The following is a 24,877-nucleotide window of genomic DNA, read 5'->3' on the forward strand; positions in this document are numbered from 1 at the left end:
GCCGGCAGCCGCGGACCAATCAGCGCGCCCCCTCCCCCTGCTCCGAGCGCGAGAACACGCGCGCGGAGCGTACGCACACAAGCTGGCAGCTCACGTACATTAAGTTAATATTAAGTTAAGTTAATATTAGGCCCCAATTATATATAAGCACACATCATCCCACTACACACTGCACAACACAAACTATCAGGCGAATCAAATAGTCGTGCTTTGGCCCAGCGGGGCCCTAATGGAATAAGTAAATTATCCTTCGAAGATTAATAGCGTAGATGCTAGGCTAGAGTCTTTCAATGACAGAAGGTGGCAATTTCTCTAACTGACCGACTGCCTTTTGCTGGCAACAGGTCGACCTGAAGCTATGTCACCATTCTGGAGTCTGGCTCGATGCCCTGCTCGCGACCGCAGCTCACACAGCGTAGTACTGCAGCTAGGACTTTTCAATGACAGATGGTGGCAATTTCTCTAACTGACCGACAGCCTTTTACTGGCGACAGGTCGACCTGAAGCTATGTCACCACTCTGGAGTCTAGTCCGACGCCACAGTTCGCGACCGCCCCACTTACACGATCATATTACACAGCCACAATGAGTGCTAACTGGCAGCACGACGGGAAACGGCATAAGCCGCCCCCAAAAAGACCAGACCTGACCAAACCAATGCGGACTAAAAGTCCAAGTGCCCCACCCCTTGCATAGTAGAACTTCTACCACGCCCCACTCTTCTTCCAGGACCATCCTTCTATTCCTGTAATCCACCTGCTTGTAATAATGCATGACCTTTGCATCCCGCATGTATGTGCCCAGGGTTTTCCCTCTGTCTATGGAGGTTTTACCTGGGCCCAACTTATCTAGTTTTAGTCTAGAATTAAGAGTGAGGGGAGTTAGTCATGGCGAAAACGTCTGCCATGGCTGGCCAATCCCCTCCTAGCACATGATGCACGTGACCTTTTCTGCATGGTTAAAAACCCGCATGTTTAGAGCGTATAGGGCTTGCCCTGAGACGCACTTAGAGTCTTCCCTACCTAGACCCCTCCCTTACACACTTAGTTTTAACTTAGGTTAGGAAAAAAAAAAAAAAAAACCCTCCTCACCCAGCACCGCCTACTGGCCGCCACCCCTCGACTACCCCTCTCTCGCCAGGCCGAGCGGGTGCGCGCGCATCCTCCCCCTCCTCACCCACCTCCGCCTGCCCAGCCGCCTCCCCCCGCCTTCCCCTCACCCTCCAAGCCGAGGTCCGTCCGAGTCACGTAGGCCGGCTGGAATTCCTGGAAGCGCCCGTGATTCTTGGAACCCTCGGCCCTTCCTACGTCACGCCCTGGCCCTCAGGAGGGGTATATAAGGCCCCCTCCTAGCACACGATGCATGCACCCCAACGAGCATACAATCATTCTGAAAGAGTGGAAACTCCCATGTTAAACGCGTGTCACGATAAGCAGACTGCTATCATGGCTGCTATGGAGCGTTTGCAGCGAAGTTGACGCTGGCACGGACAAAATAAGAACTAACAACTTGCGCATGCGCAGTGGGAAGCTGTCACGCACGCACACATTCCTGTTTTTTTTTGTTTGTTTATGTTTGGTAGCGGTAACGTAACCATGAAAATGTTTTTTCTTGTCAAAGCATAATGGAGTTTGGATCAGCTTCGGATGTAATACTTATTTGCTGCTAATCTTATGACGTGATATACATGTGGGTTCTAACATGTTACATAATTAATTGCTGCCGCCTCCGTATATTAAAATTATTAAGACGCATCGTGACATTGTTTCAAGTTGCAATAGATTTGACATAGGATATTGATATATTCCTTTTGTAAAAACTTGTGGATATCACGAGAATTTTGCTTAAAATGTAAATTACATGCCATAACATAGTAAACGAAATTATTATTAAATATTCTAGGAACTCTCATACAAAAGTACACAACTTTTCATCCCAGATTTACAACTTTAATTTACTTACAAATGCTAATTTTAAGGGGAAATGTTTGGGGAGAAAATAACACCTCTGTTTGTTTGTGTTTGTAAGTTGGAATTAACGTGCATCTACGAACATACAATTATTTTTCATTTGGAATATTTAATTTACACGGTTGGTTGGTGAATGAAAATGCGTTTTGTGACTTGACTTGGTTGAGAGAAGGTAGGAATGTCTGGCCGATATGCTTATGGGAGGAAATGTGCAGCACGTGGTTGTACATCGCAGCCTAACAAGCAGCGATTTTTTCGGTTTCCACGACGTAGGACCGATGCCGAAGCAGCCAGGTAAGAGATAAAATAAAAAGGAACATGCTATCCGAATAAAGTGATAAAACAGGATACGTGATAAGTAATTAAAATAATATATTAACAATGCAGGGTAATTATCGGATATAGGGTCTCATCCGCAAAAAAAATTATAAAAATACGAAAAAACATTTTTTGGACACTCCAGACCTTCCTCTATTTACGGTGTAAATGGTGTTATTTTATTCCCAACAGTTTCCGAGAAATCAAATTTTAAAGCTTACGGTACATAACCCGCACATCCAAGCAACCGCCGCCATTAATTTCTTTACATGTGGACGTGTCAGCACGCGTTTCAGAAAACGTCAGTGAAATATCGAAAATGGTCCATTAGGTTAGGTCCGTTAGGATGGGTTAGTATACCTACAATAAAAAATACTATAAACACATGTGAACAAATGGTTATGTCAGGAAAGCTATATTTTCAATTCGAAACTCCCAGTGATGTAAAATAATTTACAGTATTTTTAATGTACCTTTAAAATTCGTTTTCTCGGAAACTGTTGGGAATAAAATAACACCATTTACACCGTAAATAGAGGAAGGTCTGGAGTGTCCAAAAAATGTTTTTTCGTATTTTTATAATTTTTTTTTGCGGATGAGACCCTATATCCGATAATTACCCTGCATTGTTAATATATTATTTTAATTACTTATCACGTATCCTGTTTTATCACTTTATTCGGATAGCATGTTCCTTTTTATTTTATCTCTTACCTGGCTGCTTCGGCATCGGTCCTACGTCGTGGAAACCGAAAAAATCGCTGCTTGTTAGGCTGCGATGTACAACCACGTGCTGCACATTTCCTCCCATAAGCATATCGGCCAGACATTCCTACCTTCTCTCAACCAAGTCAAGTCACAAAACGCATTTTCATTCACCAACCAACCAACTGTGTAAATTAAATATTCCAAATGAAAAATAATTGTATGTTCGTAGATGCACGTTAATTCCAACTTACAAACACAAACAAACACACTACTATGACTACATGTGTCAAATATATAATTACAAGATTACTTATAACTTAAGTAAAACATAGTTTTGAATTTAAAAATAAAAATTATTAATATTTCTGTTAAAAGCTACTTATTTACGTTAATATGTAAAAATATAATTGTCAAAAGTCTCCAGTATGACCTAATATGTTACAACTAGCGATAGTTTCCGCTGGCACGGGAATAACAGAAACTACCAAAAAAAAGGCTACATAACATTGCAACCGATTCCTATACCAGTTTCCTCCCCATGATGCACCCTCTCCCGCATGGCTAACCCCTGCATGATTAGAGCGTATAGGCTTCGGCCTGAGACGCACTTAGAGTCTGTCCCTAATCCAGACCCCTCCCAAACACACTTAGTTTTAATTTAGGTTAGGAAAAAAAAAAAAATCAGGAGGTCAGTTGGTGTCCTAGAGGCACTACTGGCAGCCGAGCCCCGCTCACCGCGCCTTCAACCGCTCACCGCGCCTTCGCTGGCAGCCGAGCCTGCCAGCCAAGGGCAGAAGACCGACAATTGAGTCCGCGAGTAGCCAGTGTATATCGGGAGGCTGTCGGTGTCGACCGCGAGTGATAATAATAAATTCATACCGCATATTCGAGAGTCTCTTTTCGGGGTGAGGGGACTCCTCGGGAACCCAGTCGGTCAACCGGTCAACCAGCCAGCCAGCAGCCAGCCAGCCTGCCAGCCAGCCAGCCAGCCTGCCAGCCAGCCAGCCAGTCAGCCTACCAGCCTGCCAGCCAACCAGCCAGCCTGCCAGCCAGCCTGCCAGCCAACCTGCCAGCCTGCCAGCCAACCAGCCAGCCTGCCAGCCAGCCAGCCAGCCAGCCAGCCAGGCAAGACGCGTTGACAACCCACCAGGAGCCCCGTGAGTACTCCCACAGAGGCACAGGGAAGAAACCCCCTCGGGGCCAGTCTGGTGGATGCTGTCTTCCCCCCTGCAATCCTCGACCCATCCCTGTGGAGGGAGATTCAGTAGACGCCGCCCCTTGGGTCTATGAAAGGGCTCGGGACCGTGCAGCAGCCGAGAGGAGGCAGACGATAGGAACACCCCCTATATCAGTATTCTTCCCGGCGCCCATCAGGCTACCAGCTGCCCCCACTACCGTCAACCAGAAAAGGGGCGACGACCACCTGCAGGGCGTTCCACGGTGGGGCAAACCACCAGCACTCATCAAGCCGTTCCCGCCAACCCCACCAAGGGGACTGCACTAGGAGGTCAGGCAGTGCAGCAAAAAATATTGAGCGCAGGGAGGGGACTCGCTCCAGTAAGAAGCCACCTTACCTCGCGACAATTAGTGGCGCCCAACGTGGGGCCACTCACTCCCTTCTCACTCAGGCAGCAAACTAAAAGATTGACGCTTAAGGCCATTCTGGAGGAGCCAGAGAAGAGCCTCGCGACACACCAAACATCAACTATAAAAGGAAAAAAATTGAAAATAACTTAACTCTGCCTGTAGTGATCTACGTATTAGATGTGGACCTGCAAAACCTCTGCTGTAAAAGGTGAGCCAAAAGGAATGGGAACGAAGAAAGAAAAGATGATTTATACCAGATATACAATGAAAACTTCCTCCACTCTATCACTTGAACTCAGGAAATACTTTGTAAAAATTGAGTTTTGGCACATTTTTACTTTTATAAACAAATTCTTGCAATATATTTAAGTTTTCAAAATAATATGAATTTTATAGAGATTTTAGACAAGATAAGGAAATCAACAAAGTGCATTGGTCAGATTGATGAAGAGATGATACATACAAATGTATGATCACAATCCTTCTGAGAGCAAAATAATATTCTAGTACTGAAATATAAAGCAGAAACTTAGATACAGAAAAGCCCCATTTGCTACAACCCTGATTATTACGACCACCGTTCTAATAACCGTGAAAACTTTGTTAACGTGACGAAAATTTGAACGAAATTGGTCAAAAACTTGTTCAAAGCATATTGCACTGCATTTCTCTTGGCAAGCACTGCACTGCATGTAGCGAAGTAGACACCACTCCCCCTGTTTAATCCGATCCTCCCTCCTAACACAGATAACCATTCAGTGGCGCCAGCATATCTTCCCACTGGCCGGGCGCCCCCAAACGCGGCAACCAATAAATGTTGTATAACATGCTTTTGAACATGCTACCCTCTCTGCTTCTATTACTACCACATGGAGTTGGGCAATTTTAAATCTCTCTTGGTTTTGATTATTGTTTGTCAACAACTAGTTACAATTATTTTTCCCTAGATTCAGTTGTGCTTAAGAATTGATTTTATGAAGAGTTGTTGACAACCCGCATAATTTTTTTGCATAATATAAAGACTTCTGATTTGAGTGAAATGAGTAGTAGGGCTGTGCAGGATCCTAAATTTTGGGATTGCTAATTTTTTATTGGACAGGAAAAATTAATTTTCCAGATTTTTAAGGTTATCCATGAGGAGGGTTTTTAAATTCCCTTATTTTTAGCAATGTAAATTGAGAGAAAACTAATACAGAAAATACTGATTTAACTTGGTCATCAGAAAATAAAATCATATTACAACTATCACCACACTAATAAAATGTTTTATACGCGTCTGTAAACACACACTGGCCGGTGGTTAGAATCGTTATAAACGTGGCTAAAGAACTTATAAAAATGAGGTAAAAAACTCAGCTATAACATAAGACATAAGGACTCTGTTATCATGTATGAAGGGCATCTGAGCACCCTCATAGAAGTAATTATATTTGTAGTTAAATTATCCATTTTTTTTTATCCATGAAATATGTTATTTTCAATCAAGTATTTTGTTTCTTTATGTGCCATACTTTCAATGAGCAGTATTAAATATATGTTGTAAATATGTATGTTATGTTTTTAACTGCCAATAAAATACATTTTTGTAAAACTTAGTGCTTATATAAAATGTTAATAATTTATTTATTTCAATACTATTTAAATTGGTAAAAATTGCCAAATAAGTGATCAAGTCTAGGTATGTAAACTTTATGTTTAAATCAGTTTGTTAACGTGCAGTTAAATTTTATATGCTAATTTACCGAAACTCCATGAATTAGTAACAGCCACTGTGATTAGCTAGATAACATTACTGTATCAGTCCGACTAGCGAATGATTAAGGGGAAAAAATGTTGATTGTCGCTTGAAACAACCAACAAGAAGACGTTTTGGAAGCTTAGATTTTGTCTGGACTAGTTCCGAATAGGAAGCTTGATGTTAAGGTCCAATTTTGCAGCAGTATAATTTTTAAGAAAAGTAATTAAATTGATGCCTGCTGAGTCTTTAAACCACCCCACAGGGTGGGTCTCAACTTAAATATTGGGTGTAGACCAGCTGTAATCTCACAAAAACTCGACCAATTAAACGCGCTGTCTACACCCACGAAAACAAGCAGAGTAAAACTAACATTAGCGGAGAATATTATGAGAATAATTCGCGCAACGTTAGGCCCTACAGAGTGTACAAACAACTTACAATGACTTGTTCTTGTATTCCAACTGCGATACATTTATTTTCAAACAAAAAGCTTGACTTCATAAAAAGCAGCTTTTTTACACGCCTGATCTTACACGTCTGAATACAAAATAATTTACAACAGTAACAGAAAAAAAAAAACAAGATATTACAGTACGTTCAAAGATAGAGTCCAAGTCCGTGGGTTGCGCTCGTACCAAGATTTTTTACGAAAATGCAAAGTCTGAAAGGCCTTTGATTGTCTATTGCAAGTTTACTTGTTGGGTGACATAGCGTAGGGATTTCTCCACAGCGTTTCGCATTTGGAAAGGTGCGCAGGTTACACTTAGTGACGTCACGAAGCATGCACAGCAACCGGTGTTAAATGGGTTGAGCTCGTTATTAACAAAAAAAGCTGAAGTGGAAAAATTAAATGATTTAAACAAAACTTCTAGTCTTTAGCATTATGAGTTCTCTTAATTACGTTGTTCATGAAAAAGCTAATAACTTTTAAAAACATCTTTAAAAGAAAATTTACATGTCATACAACTTTATATATCCGTTAATTAAATAAGTAAGTGGTAATGTCCGAATATATACCGTATATACTCATGTATAGCGCGCCCTTTTTTCCCCTCAAGTAAAGGAAAAAAATAAGGATGCGCGCTATACACGGAAAAAAAATGTTAGTGTGAGGGGGGGGGGGGGGGGAGGAGAGGAAGTCGTTAACTGCCGGGTGACGGGTGACGTTTCTGGCCAGCCCCCACACATACGCACAAGCAACAAGGCCTCTCTTTCACACACAAACACACACACACACACACACACACAGACTCACAACCTGGTCTCTCGCATACACACGCTCACAGCACACACACACACGTGCGCGCGCGCAAGCTCGCATATCATGGTCTCTTGTTTATTTTTAGACCTCCCCCCATTACAGAAAGCCAGCTCAGAAGCTAGTAAAAAAAGAGAGAGAGAGAGAGAGAGAATGTTGTCACCAGTTAACCCCCCCCCCCCCCCGGGCCCACTTTCTTCGCTTCCTCCATTCCTCCTCCCAGCAGCGACCGGTGAGTCATCTAGTTCTCGGCGCCAGCTTAGCAACGTAGCGCGGCACGCCTCCCTCCCTCCCGTCCACGACCAGTTGTGACGATACAGCGCTTCATTATCTTCCTTCTACACAACAGAGTTTAAGTATTTTCCTGACGCATCACCACACATCAATTTAAATAATCAGGTACCACAAAAAATTAGTAAAATTTATTTATGGGAAAAAAAATTGTAAACCGCTTTGTAAACATGTAGCCAGCGATAGTTGGCATAATACGTGTTTGGTTATGTTGCTTCCTGTATAGAGTGCGCGCATGTAGACGAATATTGATATCTCACCGAGAGCATACAACGCGCACTCTCTTATCAGGTGCTGAGTTAACTACATTTGATAGCCCGCATTCTTTCGTGTTGTGTACTACGGTAGTTACGCGTTCGTTTGGCTTGCATTTGGATCACAGATGTTTTTCTATTTAAAGTTGAATAAAGGTTTTTGTTGTATGACTTATTAATTTAAATTGTTTGGCGTGCTCCCTTATACTTCCCTTTTTAAATAAACGTACTTTCCATGAACAAGTTTAATGAATAACTTTACCTAACAAATTTTTTTTTCCACATAATAGTCGCACCCCTACTTTTCAAACTTGATTTTAGAATAAAATGTGCGACAATTATGCGAGAAAACATGGTAGCTATGGCCAATGGCTACTAAACCAACATATTAATGAAAATTCTTTTTATTTTGCTGATGAAATAAGAGTTAAAATGGAATTGCAGTCATTAAATGATACAGTTGCCTCAAGCACTGTGCCACCGTGTTTATGCTCATTTTGGTTACAGTAGTGATCCAATTGCTTTTCTTGTTAATTTCTTGCCAGGATGATTGAACACAGACTTGGTGTGAGAAATGCCATATTTTGACATGTTCAGAAGGAGAGGGAAGGAAGTCGGTCCAATATGTTTATTACAAAACTAAACCCCCCTCCCCCCACCCCCCTATTTCAAAACTATTATTGGGTAACAGGAACCATGAGGGGTTGTAACAAGATTTTACTATATATATATATATATATATATATATATATATATATATATAATTTTTTTTTTTTTTTTTTTTTTTTTTTTTTTTTTTTTTTTTTTTTTTTTTTTTTTTTTAATAATTTTTGAATCACAAATTATTTCTTGCATATAAAATGCATGTATTTACTCCATCGCAAAAAACAACCCAATCTCATCAATAAACTGTCTTAACTTATACAAATTCAACATTTACAATATAATTTACCGTATTTACTCGAATATAGGTCGTGGTAATTTTACCAGATTTGATGGGGGGAAAAAAAAAAGTGCGACCTATATGTGAAGAAAAATTTTTTTTAAATTTTTGAGGAATTTTTTTTACAATATTTTGCTTTAAAATGCGAAAAAGAAGTTTATATAGGTATAGGCAAATTTATTTACAATGTACACATACAGCGAAACCCCTTATTTATGTTACCGTTATTTACGTTTTCCCGTTATTTTCACTATATTCTTCAGGTCCCGTTTAGTTCCCATTTAGTCCAATACAATACTTTCACGCAAATTACGACTCAAAAATCGAATCCTACCCGCTATTTACGTCACGTAACAACCATAAACAACCAGAAAATACAGTGGGTACTTTAAGAGTAGATAAGATTAGCTAGTAGGCCTAAAAACATCGTGAAAAACGTAACATTTATAGTCGCAATGAACATTTTAAATCGCAAAATATACATATTTTATAACATGAAAAGTTGCTTTTATTTCTAAACATGTAATATGTAATTTAATATTTAATCCTAGGCGTGTAAAAGTCGAGTAATTATAGCAGGAGAATCTAAAATGCACGAGGGAAAAACGTAAACTCACGAATATATGAACGTGGCTGATTGTTAATTTCTGATACTGTATTTATGTCACAACTTAGCCGAAATACTGGTACGAGACAAACTTCACAAGATAAAATGAGTGGAGTCTTGGTAACTGTTTTATACGTATTTTATAATTTCGGAAGTATTGTACAGTTGACGCATATTTTTTAAACTAACAATTTATTTCTGGGGATCGTAATTAATTAATTATTGGTATCAAGACATCAAGATGGACGTAAACTTGAACATGTCACGGCAGCGAGAAAACTGGTGCGTATACCAATAAACTGGTATTAGAACTGGACAAAACTGGTACACGGGTGGTAGAGCTTATATTTTTTTCCGCTAAGCTCGCATCTATTGGCTGGCTGCTGATGCAAGGTCACGAGTCTGGGTGGAGCATTGAGTGAGTTATACTGCGCATGCGCAGCTCAGTGAACAAAGAGAGCCAGCAGGCGCGCCGTAACAGCAGCTGATCGAGTACAATGACCTTTCTCCGCACACGGCGCGGTAATGAATTACCGGTGCGACCTATATGGGGGGAATCTTAAATAAAATACCAAATTCAAGACCTCAAATTATGGGTGCGACCTATCTGCGATGGCGACCTACATGCGAGTAAATACGGTACTTTAATGAGTCCCACATGCTGTAATAAATTACCAAAAGAAATTATTAAATTTTAAATACAGAATTGAATAAAATTGCACCGTTTGGCTCAGGTAATATAATATATTGTATAATGTTGATTTTCAATCTTCAATTGAGAATGAGTTATCAATTTACAAAATTGCAAAATTAAGTATTTTTAATCCCTCTTTCAGCAGAACCCCACACATGTGATAAAAATCAGCAGTTACAATACCTGAGAATACGCACTCTGAGTGATCTTCTTGAGATCGTCCTGCGCCCCAGTGGTGATTCTCCCGAAGAACAGTTCCTCGGAGACGCGACCTCCGAGTGTCATGCACATCCTGTCAAACAGCTGCTCCTTTGTGTACAGGTACTGCTCCTTAGGCAGGTACTGGGCGTAGCCCAGGCCCTTTCCGCGAGGAATGATCGACACCTGCAGGAATCACATCATTGTACTGTCCTGTCCGCCATCATTCACTGGTGCAATCTTTCTTTTTAATAAATGTGAAAAGAGTGCAGTGGTACTGCCACATGAAAAGTAAAATATAATTGTATAATAGATTCTGAAATGTAGCAGTGTTTGTACAGGAGCATATGCAGAATTTCATTTCAGGGGAAGTGGGGAAGGGATAGAACCACTTTTTCCTATTATTTACTTTTTAATTCATTCCACTTGGTAATGTACACCTCTGGGTTCCCAATAAAAACACAAATTTTTATCTGTCTGCAGTAATCTTTCTGCCCATTATCAAAGCCCTAAATAGGTGGGGACGGGGGGGGGGGGGGGGGGCCACTTGTCCCAACAAGAAGTGCAGGGTGCTGGAGTGTGACCGACCTTGAGAAGAGGATCTGCGTGCTCCAGGAACCAGCCAGCAACTGCATGCCCAGCCTCGTGGTACGCCACCGTCGTCTTCTCCTCTGGCTGGAGTACGTTTGTCTTCTTCTCCATGCCCGCCACAACCCGCTCAATCGCCTGCTCAAAGTGCTTCAACACAATCTCGTTCTTCAGGTCCCTGGCTGCAATCAACGCTGCCTCGTTGCACACATTCGCAATGTCTGCACCTGCACGTGAAAAACAAATATGAGCATCCCACTTTTAAAATACACATTTAAAATAGAACTTCTTACAAAAGTAATTAACCCTTCTGAACATGTACTATAATGGTACCATAATTATACCATAACAAAAATAAATGAAGAAAAATTAAATTGCTCACAGGGAAAAACTGGTAGGCGTTATCACATATGCCAAAAAATATTTTCAAGATTTAATAAAAAAAAAGTTATCTCAAGTATAATAAAAAGTCAAATATCTGATCAAAATTATACAATCTCAAAGGTAAAATATACTTTAAACAAGTGACTTTGATTGAAAAATAACCTCTAATGTGCAATGACCTAAATGTAAATGATACTGAAATATGACATCTCAAATACAAAACAGCATAGATTGTAAGACTTCAAATCTAATATTTAAGCTTTGGATCTGACTACTTACTTTAAATAACGCTAGTAAATTTGCAATTTTATTTATGCTATATTACATCAAATTTTTTTAATTTCTAAAAATTACAAGGTTTTTTTTTTCATTATTCTGGAAACAATTTTCACTAAGAAGTTAACATTACCAAAGAATTTTCATTTTTCTTTCACTTTCATGTACATTCTTTAACTATTATTACTTTTTGTTAAAAAACAGCAGTATTTGAATAACCCTACCCACAAAGCTTGATTACACCACACCAGCTAGTAAACCCAGTACATAAACACAACCCAAGATTATTATCAATGACAATGATTATGACAAAAAGCTCAAATCATTATAATGTTCACTTCCATTTGTAATAATATTTCTATGGTGACCAGAATTACTCAGTCAGGAAACATTTCTCTTTTAAAATATTCTTAAAGCACAAAAAAGAAAAACAGTCCATTAGCTGATCAAAATTTCAAACCTGTAAAACCAGGTGTCAGCGCAGCCATTTTCCTTGCCAGATCCATTTTGTCCAAACTTGTCTTTAAAGGGCCCAAGTGGACCTTGAATATTGAAGCTCGACCCTTGATGTCTGGCGCTGGCACATATATCTGCCGGTCGAACCGGCCCGGTCGAAGAAGTGCTTTGTCCAGAATGTCCACACGATTGGTCGCTGCCATAACCACAACATTTGTGGCAGAGTTGAAACCTATAAGATAATTTGTTATTGTATGAATTTGTGCACTACCAACATACAAAATTTTTCATCTCAAGAAAGTACAAACATAGTGAAATCGTGCATATTTTCTTCCCCTTTCTCAATTAACCTCGCTCCCCTGCCCTTATACAACCATTTGTTTATTATTCTCGCCTGCTGCTCAAAAAATAAATAATCAAGAGCAAAAAATAACTCTAGCAACATACCTTCTTCAACAAGTACACCAAACCATATTAGCAACAAAGGATCGCAAAAAAGAATAAAATTGCAAGCTTATATCAATTTCATTTTGCCAAGAGTTTTGCTTCTATGAATGTCTTGTTGCATGTATAGACATGTTATTCCAGGTTTTAGCTATTTATCTCTTTTTATTGTTAACTGTGTTGCCGTACATTATAAGTTACCCTTTGGTGGCTGGTGAGTAACTTTTGTAAGTTTTATTCTTTCAATGTTAATCATAAAAGGGCCTTCAAATTATCAGAACTAACCTACACTGGAATCGAATTAGATACTTGCCAGCAGGCAATGCTATTTATTGACTTGTCTCAACAACCACAGTGACACCAGTCACAACTCACCCCCGGGAGTAACACATTCGACCTGTTTACACTAGAAGAAAGTATATTCCACTGTATAAAATCAAATGGTGTGTAGAGAGCAGATACAAATATTAATGTATATTAAATAAATTAGCTTGAAAACACAAGGAACATCATTCTGAAACTAATAGCTCATGCATGTCTACATAAAATGAGGAAGTGGCCAATTATCTTGTAGTTAAAACCTCACCATCCATTTCTACTAAAAGTTGATTGAGTGTGTTCTCCTGCTCAGAATGTCCTCCGAAACTTCTACCGCCACGCTTCCTGCCGACCGCATCAATTTCATCTATGAATAAGATGCAAGGAGCGTGTTTGCGGGCCATCGCAAACATATCTCTCACCTACGAGCAAAAAAGGAGCATTTCAAAATGCACTAGCATACTGAGACACTGAGGGACAGAAGCATACACAGGGAGGGGTAGGTGATGGGAAGATATACTACAGTAGAACCCTATTATAATGAATCTGAAGGGAGCAGTTTATATGTTCACTATAGAGGGGAAACTATATCTGGGAAAACATTTATATTGGCAATAAATACTCAAAAACAAAATCTTAACTACACATAAGCCTAAGCCAAGAAAAGAACGAATGAAAATACTCAAAGCAACAGTTTTATGAGCAAATGCAGATATTATTTTTAATGCACTACACATTCACAAACTTTCTATTAATGGTTCTTGGACATCGGCGTATTTTCTTTTCTTCAGGTGTTTAATACTCTGTAACGTATTCGCAGCTTGAGAAAGAAGATTGTTCAGCTTGTTTAATATTGTACTTAATGTGGATGTTGCAATTCCCAGTTCCTTTGCTATTAACAAGTGCGGGATAGTGGGGTTGGAGTCTACCTTTTCAATAATGTCCAGTTTATCTCACACAGATAATGCTTTACGTTTTTTACCGCGTTGTTCACCCATTTTTATGTACGTATTTCTTATTGAAGCACATTTGCAGTTTAATAACACGAAATTCTTTTTACCGTCAAAAGTAAATAAACGAAAAATAACGAGTATGGCGCATCAAAGATCACTACGTATAATTTAATATCGCAGTTGCTTAAGCTGGAACGAAATTATCTCACTTTCTATGGAAAAATTTAGTCCACAGAGTTCTATCTAGTGGTAGTCTTATGAACCTTACTCTATCAAAATGTCCGAAACGTGAACGATAAAAATGAGACGTAAAAATATTGAATTTGCTGCTATAATGTACATACGTATTTGTGTGGCGGTAATTTATGTTTAATTTTGATAACATTAAATTTACACACGTTCGCCCATTCTTTAACTATGCAGGGAAAACTATTTTTTATTTTCACCAAACTGATAATTTTTGGCTACACGTAGCCTACCGAGACCACTAGAATATGAATTGTTTATAATATGAACAGTGGACAATCGAGTAGCGTATTGCAGAGAAAAACGTCAATGTGATTCAGAATAGACATTTTGTGAAAAAGCTTGTAAATATATGAAAATATTTGAGATAGATGTGCATTATGTCGGCAAAATTTGTTCGTTGTACACGGGAAAACGTATCAACATTGACAAAAGTTGTGCGCTGTATCCAATAAATTAATACATAACCTCATATAATTTTGCCAGGACTGAGATGGAAATTCACAATAAACGGGAATTCATTATAGGCGGGTTCACTATAAACAGGTTCTACTGTATATACAGTAGAACCCTGTTATAATGTTTTTCAAGGGAGCACAAGAAAAAACATTATAAGCAGGAAAACGTTATAAGCAGGAAATCTCAATTTAGCACTTAACAATGTTCGAGTTTTGTACCAATGGACTCACCAAGCTATGTAAACAACTTTAATGTTAAAACCAAAGATAGTATACTTGATACATGAATTTTCGGAAACAAGTCAACAATTTTTCAACTTCGTCTTGTTTCCTGGTTAAATTTTGTTTGTCTTTAAAGATACACTGCCACATTTTTTGTAAAATTGTCTCACGATTCATGATGACAACATTAAGAGTGAGAACGTCGACTCCTTCGCCACCTGGAAAAGTTTAATTTTGGGATTCCTAAGTATGAATGAAAAAAAAAATTATTTGTAAGCAATAGAAAACACTTTTAGTTATGCCCTCGCTCAATGGTTGGCAACTTAAATATCGTAGGACTATGTACGTGCATCTGAATACCCACTGGAATGGCAAGGAAGAGAAGAGTTGAATAAGGGTGCCAACTGACACACAACTATGAACATTGTGTACCTTCAGTATATTGCATAAAATTGTATTTTAACAAACTTCATGTATTGTATGGCAGTGATTGTAAACATAAACATACATAAAGGAAACTTTTTATCGTAAGTGTTCGAATAATTTGGTTTTAAAACATTTTTTACCCATTTATTGAATGTTAGAAAGCAAACATTATAAGCAGGAAATTACACTATTTATGAACGTTATATGCAGGAAATAAATACATTGTCCTTATGGGGGAAATGTTGGGACTTTAAAAAAATGACATTATAAGCAGGAAAACATTATATGCAGGAACATTATAACAGGGTTCTACTGTACCCCACCCCACAAATAAAAAAAGAAGAAATCTATTATTCCTGAAAGTGCAAAATGGTTCTATCCTACCCCCAAATAAAATTCTGTGTATGCCATTGCCAAGGGACACAAACAAAACAATAAAAACAAGAGGTACAATGAAGTTATATTTCTTTGAGATTTTATTACACTTTTTAACTGTAACCATTACTTGTACAAAGCCTAGTTCCAAAGACTAGAAAACAAAAGTATGTACCTACTAAACAGAAATAGTGTTCAATGCACACAGTAATAAAACTCACCCTCGACGGACCAACACCAACAAACATTTCCAGGAACTCCGAGCCAGAAACAGTAATGAAAGGAACATTAGCCTCACCAGCAGTTGCTTTGGCTAAGAGTGTTTTTCCTGTACCCGGTGGGCCTGCATTTGGAAGTAAAGAAAATGTATGATCAATTTATTTTCAAAGATATATCTGTGAAACTAATACACAAGATCACCGTAATTTTACCTGTCAAAATAGCACCTTTCGGAATCTTTGCCCCAAGGTCAATGTATTGCTGAGGGTTCTTTAAAAAATTCACAAATTCCATGATTTCAATTTTTGCTTCCTCGCAACCTGCAACATCCCTGAAAAAAATAAATTACCTAGAAACCAAATTTACATCAGTAGTGGGTATATACATGTGGTCACATATTTAAATCTTTGAAGTAAAACAGATAGTTGATTTTATTGGATTTTATCAGTGGTATCGGTTACACTAAACCACACCCGGGTATAAGTGAGTGTAATAACAATGAACAAGAAGAAAAACTAAACATTACTAAAAGTAAAATTGCATTTTAAAATCTTTTTATTTCAAAGTTTCACAGTGAAGGAAGGAATATACATTGCACAGTACTGAAAACTATAGTTTACAGTACAAGGCCTCCATTATTATATTATTAGTTTATTATTACATTAACTCCACACAACTTGAGCATCGACATTGAGCTCTTAAACTAATGACGTAAGTCCAGTCAAAGATTAGATGTGAGCCATTGCTGTTGGGTTACAGCATTTACATGCCACTATTTTTTAAGACAATATTAATTCTGATGTTCCATTATACTAAAAGCATTTCATTTTGTGTTGTTCTGTACTAAATTTTTATTACCAGATATAAGACATCCATGAATCCTGTTATCTGAATTTTAATTAAATATAAAATTATTCATAACCACAGAGCATTTTTTGAATCAAATTTTAAAATACAGTAAAATTTTTTTTTTCACACACTTTAAAGGAGCCCAAGAAAATCTGATGCAAGATAAAAAGTAAAATGCAAGAAAATAATAAACCTGACAATGCACTTTCTTGAACAAGGAAAAATTTATGTTAGAAAATTGTTTTGTCAATCAAACCACTTATATACTTAAAAATATAATTTTTTTTTACTTTCAGTACACTTTAACCAAAATTATATTATTTTGTCATATACAAAAAGCATGCATGTGCTACGTTTGCAGGAAAAAATTAAAATTTCTCAATGAATCTTTTTAGCTTAATACAAGTTTCACCCTTCTCATTTAAATGTTCTTTCTTTCTTTCTTTCTTTGCAGTTTGTCTGTTAATAAATAATTCTAAGAAAAGATTTTATTTGAAATGTTGAATTGAATATCAAATATTTTTCTAATACTACTCGCAAACCTCTATTCTTATCTGGTATTTGTAAAACATCAGGCATGTATTCATAATTAAAAATTTTGCATGACTAATTACACTGTGGTGACTCCCTAAAAGTTAATTTTCTGGGTTTTCTACAGCTAGGTAAAACCCTGAAACACATTTATAAAATATTTCTTCATAAAATTCTGCAATTAGAACAAAGCCAAAATTTTTACATGTTCATTGAACCACAGCTTTAAGCTTGTCGTTGTCAGCAATTCATAATTGCACCTCACACCATCAACATTTCCAAGTGAGTTGATTGACCATGCCTAATGGTCGTAAGTACTGAGAGATTGAGAAGAGACAGTGTAGCATAGTACCTTATGTTCCCCCCACTCCCCTAGAATGTGCATGCCAGCCAGCCATAACTTGAGGCCTCTCACAGAGGGAAATTTGAAAGTTGAGGGAGGGGGGTGGAAGCGTCCTACCAACTGATAACTAACCAAACACTCACTATTACAAATTTATTTATGCCACACAGACTGCATTATATCCAACTGCAAGTGTACCATGTTTTACGCAAGTATAATAATCAAGAAGACAGCTTTGTCATTATAATATATTTACACAAGAAAGGAGTTTTGTTATGTAATTCCATTATGAAAAGAATTCCGGGAAGAGTAAGAACAAATATATATTCAAACTTTCAAAGTACCCAACCCTTCTTAAACACAATATTAGTACAAAAACACACAAATAAAAGTAATTGATTGTGCACACATACTGACTCACTTAAATCGCACGCCAATATCGCTTGAGTTAATCAGTTTGGCAGTTGACTCCATGACACCACCAAATAGGCCTCCTCCTTTGCCCCTCCCTCGAGCACCCATCATCTCAGCTGAGCGCCGCATCATGTAAATAAGGAACCCTGAAACAAAGCAATGTCAGATATTAGCACAGATACCCAAATGCATTTTGAATACCTATTTAGTTTGTTTTTTTAAAACAATATCACTGGATCCTGATGGTTTTGATTACTAATGTGTTACTCCATGTAGTGAGGATCATGGGTTCGGTCCATACAACCCTGCATGACACATTTATGAGCAATGAGCATGTAATTAAGTAGTTCGATGTCCACTATAATCCTGGAGGTTCCATTGACTTAAGCCTCTACACATAGCCTTGAAACATATAAGTCTATAATCTATAAAACATTTTTAAATTTTTCATTTATAGTGAGTTTTACATCTTGCCAGGGACAGAAACCTCGAGCAGCCAAAATCAGATTTACTGGAGAAGAAATTGGCCACTGCCTTGTAGTAGAAACCATCTCTGCATTTGCCTCAAGTCATTTCGGGGAAACATGGAAAACTGAAATAGGGATGGCAAGATTAAGATTCCTATCCAAGTTCTCTGGTTCCAGTTCACAGTTTAAACACACTGCTTAGAAAGAAAATACGAATTCATTGTGACAATGACAAATCTTTATCCTTAGCAAAAATAAAATTCACACAGAAATTATCACAAATCATTGTGCCTAATTTAGATCTACTGTGTTACACAATAAGTTAGGCACATTTATTTAAACTGTACTTTTTTTTAAAGTAATTTTTCTATTATTACTTTACTGTATGAGCACTACTAATCTAAAGCAAAACATTTCACACACCATGTCTAAAATACCAGGTTAACCAATTTACAAACTTTTTCAAGAACTTTTAAAAAAAATTCCTTAAAACTTTATTTATAGTATGTTAGTATACCACAGGTTCATATTTATATTTAATTGAAAATCATACTGGTTTTCTGTTCACAGGAACATGTCAAATTTTATGTCAGAAAGTGAAAACCTTTTCTACATAATATCCACACAACTTAAGTGGTACAATTTCTAAATATTTACATTTATTAATGTGTGACTATAAACTGAAGGGAGGCATCAAAAAACAAGATACAAGTAAGCAAAAACTAGAGAAAATTAAACTTTTAGGACTTCCAAAAATGTTACTTCCAATGGCTACAATTGGCTACATTTGACTCCAACTAGCTCCAATTACATTCGACTCCAGCTGGCTCCAATGGCAGTCCATTACATTAATATTTTGTAACTTTCATGACATTTGTGACCTGTAGACATCCTGTCATATGTTTAGTGAAAAATAATTATTCAACACACTGAATTACAGTTTACTGCTAGAGCAAAGTTAAAATAGAGCTTGTCAAGTTCAAGTGAATTAATTTCTCAGCAAATGAACAGTACCTATAATAAATGTAAGTCTCACCTATGATGAGTAACGTAGGCAAAATACCAGTGATACTGGCAGCTTCTAGCTCATTCTTGTAGATGACTGGAACAAAATTTGGAGGCTCAATGTTCATTTCCATTTGAGCATTTTCAAGGTTGCGTTCAAAAGAATCAACACTACCAATGTTGAACCAAAGAATACTCTGAAACACACAATAGAATAACCGTTAACCCTGAAATTAGCAACCAGCTGTTTCCAGACAAAAGAACAATGCATCTGAGCTTTATTTCATCTGCCCGATTAGCAAACCGTGTAAATTCACTTTTAGTCTATTTTCATCTGTTTGCTTATATTATTTTCTGCAGTTTTCTCAAAGCTTCATAACAAAGAAATTTTTGTATGAAACACAATTCCAATTCCAATTTTAGCCACTGTCTAAAAAGTTAATTGGCAGTCACTGTGTCTCAGATTAATTTATGGTTTGAAATTTTGCTTAGCTTACTTACGTTAAAACGTTCATGCATATATTAATTAATTGACAATATGTAGCCATGAGTGTGTCTTTGTATTATTAATATTTGCAATGAAAATGAAAACTGAGGAGTTACAAACACATACATATTGTTACAACAAAATGTAGAAAGTTTAGTTTTTTGTCTCTCCTGTAAAATATTTCTCCAGGGTATTACAGATGATTTGTGGTCTGTCACACACCTCCGTGTAGTTAAGCAAAGGAAATCATAACAGCAGGCATTATACTTAGAAAAAATTAAATTCAGCTTACAGAGCCATCTACAGAGTTGCCTGGAGACAGACGGACTCGAACCCATTTCTTGTTTACCACTTCTAGTTTCTCGACAATACCTTTCGACAAGTAGCTGCAAAAGTAAGAAAATATATATATTTAACATTATATTACAGAAATACATATCAAATATGTACTAAAAGAGTTTATCTCCCAAATAGGCTATGCCACATGTAATTGCTAATGTAAAGATAATTAAAAACCTTAGCTGATTGTGACTTCAGGTTTCCATAAACATAAAAACAATTAGATTTAACATGATGCTAGACAAAAGTAATGGAAAACATACAATCAAAAACAATTCATACAATTGAGTACCTAATCTAACACACAATACTGCACTAAGTCTTAGAATGTAGAAATAATAAATGTGTGTAAAATTAACACGTACAAACACAGTTAAAAGGAAGTTTACATAGTAATGCATACATAAATTAAAAGTATTTATGTGTTTTTAAACATACTTACAAATGCTGTACATTGTGAATTTTTTTTTATGAATGTACCTAGCTGTTTGAACTTTTATACCTGATGAAGCCTTAGTATTGTGATTTGCCACTTCATTACGACTTTCTATATTATTGTTACAATTTAAAAAGTAGGGATATAATAAGAATGTTTGAGGTACAAGTTTAGGGATACCAATGAAACCAATCTTGGGTAAGCTACAAATTTCAACTTTATTTTTTTTTCATTGACCACTACATCTCTTACCAATAGCTTGATCCAGGTCCCTTTAAGGTGTGTTTAAGTTGGTTTCTTACTGTTTGAAGAGTTAATGTAAAGTCTGGTGTGCATTGAGAAATTTTTATGAATATTCTTGACAAAAATATATGCTTACAAATTATAATCTTAACTAACATTGCTGAACCTTCCCACTGTAGATCATTCTAAGTTCCATTTATCTCATGTTGATAACAATAATTGGTTGCTAATGCACAATTACTACAACAAGTCGAAACTTACTTATTCACAAACTCCTTCCAAGCAATTTCTTTGTAGCCCATCTCGTAGAAGGCCACCGTGCCCAGCAGGATCACTGTGCCCATTATTCCAATTATGATCCATCTTTCCCTCTCTCCTCCGTCACCAAACTTTCCCGAGCCAGAACTACTGCCTCTGCTATTGAAAAACAAGACAGACAAGTGTAAAAATAAAACTGGAATTGTAATATTGTTCTAATAAATTTTGTAATACGTACACCAAAAACTTGTCATACATCTCTGTTTTACTGTAGGTGGGTCAGTATTTTCCAATCTTTTTTTTATCACAACACCGACTTTGAATTGCTGAAATCATGACACACTATGTATAATTTTACGCTATATATTCACACACTGTTATTTTAACATTTGTTCTTCTTGGTTTTAAAACATTAAACCTTTAAAATTAAAAAAAAAATTATGTTATAACTCATAGGAAATACATACATAAAATTTTGGCACACAATATTATTTAGTTACCAAAATCTTGTGGCACATTCACAGTATCTTAATGGCACACCCGTAGCACTACGGGCCACAGCACAGTGAGGTAGACAACAACAATTACACACACATCACTGATTAAAATTAAGCCAACATTAAGCGAACATTTTCCCATGCAGTGCAATCAAAAAGTTCCCATTCTGACAGGGGCGGTCCTACACGAAGGGCAATGGGAGTGACCACCTTAAAAAAATACGCACCCTCACCCCCCCCCCCCCCCTCGCCCCAAAAGCACACCCACGCATGTGCGAGCGCTCTCGCAAAAAAAAAGTTATCTCCTACAGTCCATAGGTGACCACTAAAGTCAGTTCAATGTTTTTTTTGTAAAAGTGTATTATTTTACAATTTTAGTGATACTGCTTTGTGTGTAATTTGTTTTTGAACTTAGTACTACTAAAAATCAGAAAAAACGTAGTGTTTTCATGACTTCAGGGAAATAGCTACTTAAGACTTTTTTTTCCCACAAAATTTTGGACTCTAAATTTAACTGGGACGTATTCCATACCACTTTAAACTGTTCAGTCATTCGCCCCTCCTTAAAATTAAAAGTTGGAGCCACCACTGCATTTTGAGGTCTTAAAACTACTGCTTTCTCAACATTTTCACAGTATTCCTTGGGAATATGAATAGATATCTTAACAGTTGAGTTAAATTACACAAGTAGATATCAATTTTCCCCCCCCCCCCCCTTTTTCTGCACGCTGCAAATAACCACTATGTAATTTTCTAAGAAAAGTAGTATGGTATAATATCAAGTATTTCAAGCAATATTAATGTAAATGTAATTAACTTAAAAACCATTATAGAGAGTTGGATAATATTCTTATGTCGCTGCTTTTCCAGAAATTATTGATAAAATTCCTAAATATTTTTTATAAACCCTCAAAACAGCACTTTTAATTTCCCACTGCTTCATTAAAAATACTTTAAAAAATTGTGGATAGTTGGTTAAGTTAGTACAGCTACATTAAAACTGTCAAATATTTTTTGGTTGCTTAGAAATTGCAACATAGCATAACAACCAGTTCACACCAAGTCCCTTCCCAGGCTCGAACAGTTCCGATGTTCACTGAAGGTTCCCAAAGTTTGGCTCACATGAGCAACTTTAATAGCAGATAAAACCATACATAAAATGTCAATATAATCTTTCATAGACTTACTTAAGTGACGGAGAAATTAAGAATAGTTGAGCTACATTTAAAATATTTTTAAAAAGTGTGGATGGTTGATTAGGTTAGGTTAGCTAAATTAAAAATACTGTGAAAACATGTGAACGGTTGGTTGGGTCAGGATAGCTACATCTTAAACTGGAAATTCCTAAGCAACCATTAAAAATATTTTACAGGTTTTTTAATGTTACTATACTAACCTAACCAACCATCCACAATGTTTTAAAGAATTTTTTAAGTAGCTAACCTAACGTAATCTAACATTCTCATGACTTGACTAAATTTCTCCAAAACAAACACACAGACTCACATGGGAATGCAAAAAAATAGTGACGGCCGCATTAATGCATGGGTATTATAATGCAAGCTATAAATTGTGATCTCAGAAACCTATAAAAATTTATCAACACTATCTTCAGGGTAAATACAAGAACCTCTCTAGAAAAAAGTATTTTCAGAATGTTATTAATTTCTGGAAAAGCAACGATGAAGTAATTTTACCGGCAGTTTTTTAGTTAGTGTTGAAGCATGAATAAAGATTGTAAAATTGTAAAACAACTCAAAAGTTTTTAGGGACAAGTAGAATAGTACATTTTTACGAAGAAGCTAGTTATGGCTTCAATTCTTATTCAACACACTTTTTGTTGGTAATTATCTATAAGAGGACTGCATTAAAAAAAAAGTCAGAAAATACATTTTTTTTACCTCCTAACACATTTTCTTATTCTGTAAATAGCATTTTAGTATTTAAAAACATTTACCAGTATTTTAAATTTTTTAATGGTTAGGGTATGTTTGCTATGTTTAAAATCCTGTAAATTTCTGTGAATGGTTGGTTATTTTAGGTCAGCTTCGTTAGTTAGGTATTCATAATGCATTAAATATGTTTTACCTAACACAAACTTTTATATCTTGCAAGAAGTGCACAAATTAATATAACCTCATAAACATATAGTAATGAATTTAAACTACAATGCTACGAAAAATAGCATTATTAAACAACTCACCTTCTCAATGACTTATAACCATTCGGATCTTCAACAATTCAAAAGACATGCAAACATGTTGGTACGTGCATTCAACATGAAAATCATATCTTTCCATGAACATGCAACAACAATATAATTTTGTAAAATGTACTGAAGAAAAAAAACTACCTACTATAGTGTACCACACCTCAGACCACCTCAGCTAACTCAAAATATTCAGCCTGGAGTGAACAATACCAGCATAAATCATTGGACTGTTACTGCAGACGATTGGATACTGGAATAACGTCTCGCAAATACAAACTGATTTTTGACTGTTTTTTTTATTAATGTTGACCAAATATTCACAAGTCATTCTGGTCACCATTTCCAGACCACTAGAAACAAATACATGTTGAATTAACAAGCAAGTCACACATTACCTATTCAGTGACTCCAAAATAAACACGTTGATTGTTTGCAGATACTGAAAGGATGAATATTAATAGATGGTTCACAATTATGCCCTGTAGTTCCACACAAACTCACAGAACAAGCCCAAGGACCCAGGCCTCGGAACAAAGACGAACATCACTTGAACCTTATGGTGGGCTAATATCAACGAATGTGGTCAAAAAATTCTAGTTTAAAGTTCGAAACAATTAAAAAGGTTGATTATATCCGGTAGTACTCGGACCATAGCCGTAAAATCTCTCTTCAACTCACATAAATATATTAATTTTGAGCCACCACCCGACACACGACATCTCGGTACCTCATTCAGACACTGACTAACGAACGAGGCTACACAGCCGCATCTGCCCGAAGGAAGATGTAGGTGCATGACCTCTCCAACCAATCACAGCACAGCCCTAGTGAAACCATAGCAGCATACAAATTTCCTGCCCCTCAC

At 36.9% G+C, this 24,877-nt stretch overlaps 1 protein-coding gene across 1 annotated transcript in view; it reads right to left on the minus strand.

Annotated features, from left to right (window-relative positions):
• The window catches only part of LOC134546184 (AFG3-like protein 2), a 62,559-nt gene that overhangs the window by 28,116 nt on the left and 9,566 nt on the right, over positions 1 to 24,877 (minus strand). Inside the window, exons 3-12 of the mRNA XM_063388771.1 lie at positions 21,307 to 21,462; positions 20,320 to 20,413; positions 19,572 to 19,737; positions 18,076 to 18,214; positions 16,144 to 16,262; positions 15,934 to 16,055; positions 13,301 to 13,454; positions 12,275 to 12,502; positions 11,155 to 11,381; positions 10,552 to 10,752 (exon numbers count right to left, since the gene is read on the minus strand). Of these exons, the coding sequence (XP_063244841.1) occupies positions 10,552 to 10,752; positions 11,155 to 11,381; positions 12,275 to 12,502; positions 13,301 to 13,454; positions 15,934 to 16,055; positions 16,144 to 16,262; positions 18,076 to 18,214; positions 19,572 to 19,737; positions 20,320 to 20,413; positions 21,307 to 21,462 (1,606 nt within the window). The remainder of the gene's footprint in view (positions 1 to 10,551; positions 10,753 to 11,154; positions 11,382 to 12,274; positions 12,503 to 13,300; positions 13,455 to 15,933; positions 16,056 to 16,143; positions 16,263 to 18,075; positions 18,215 to 19,571; positions 19,738 to 20,319; positions 20,414 to 21,306; positions 21,463 to 24,877) is intronic.

This window comes from Bacillus rossius, chromosome 1, assembly GCF_032445375.1.
Source record: "Bacillus rossius redtenbacheri isolate Brsri chromosome 1, Brsri_v3, whole genome shotgun sequence".
In the NCBI taxonomy this organism is placed as follows: domain Eukaryota; kingdom Metazoa; phylum Arthropoda; class Insecta; order Phasmatodea; family Bacillidae; genus Bacillus; species Bacillus rossius.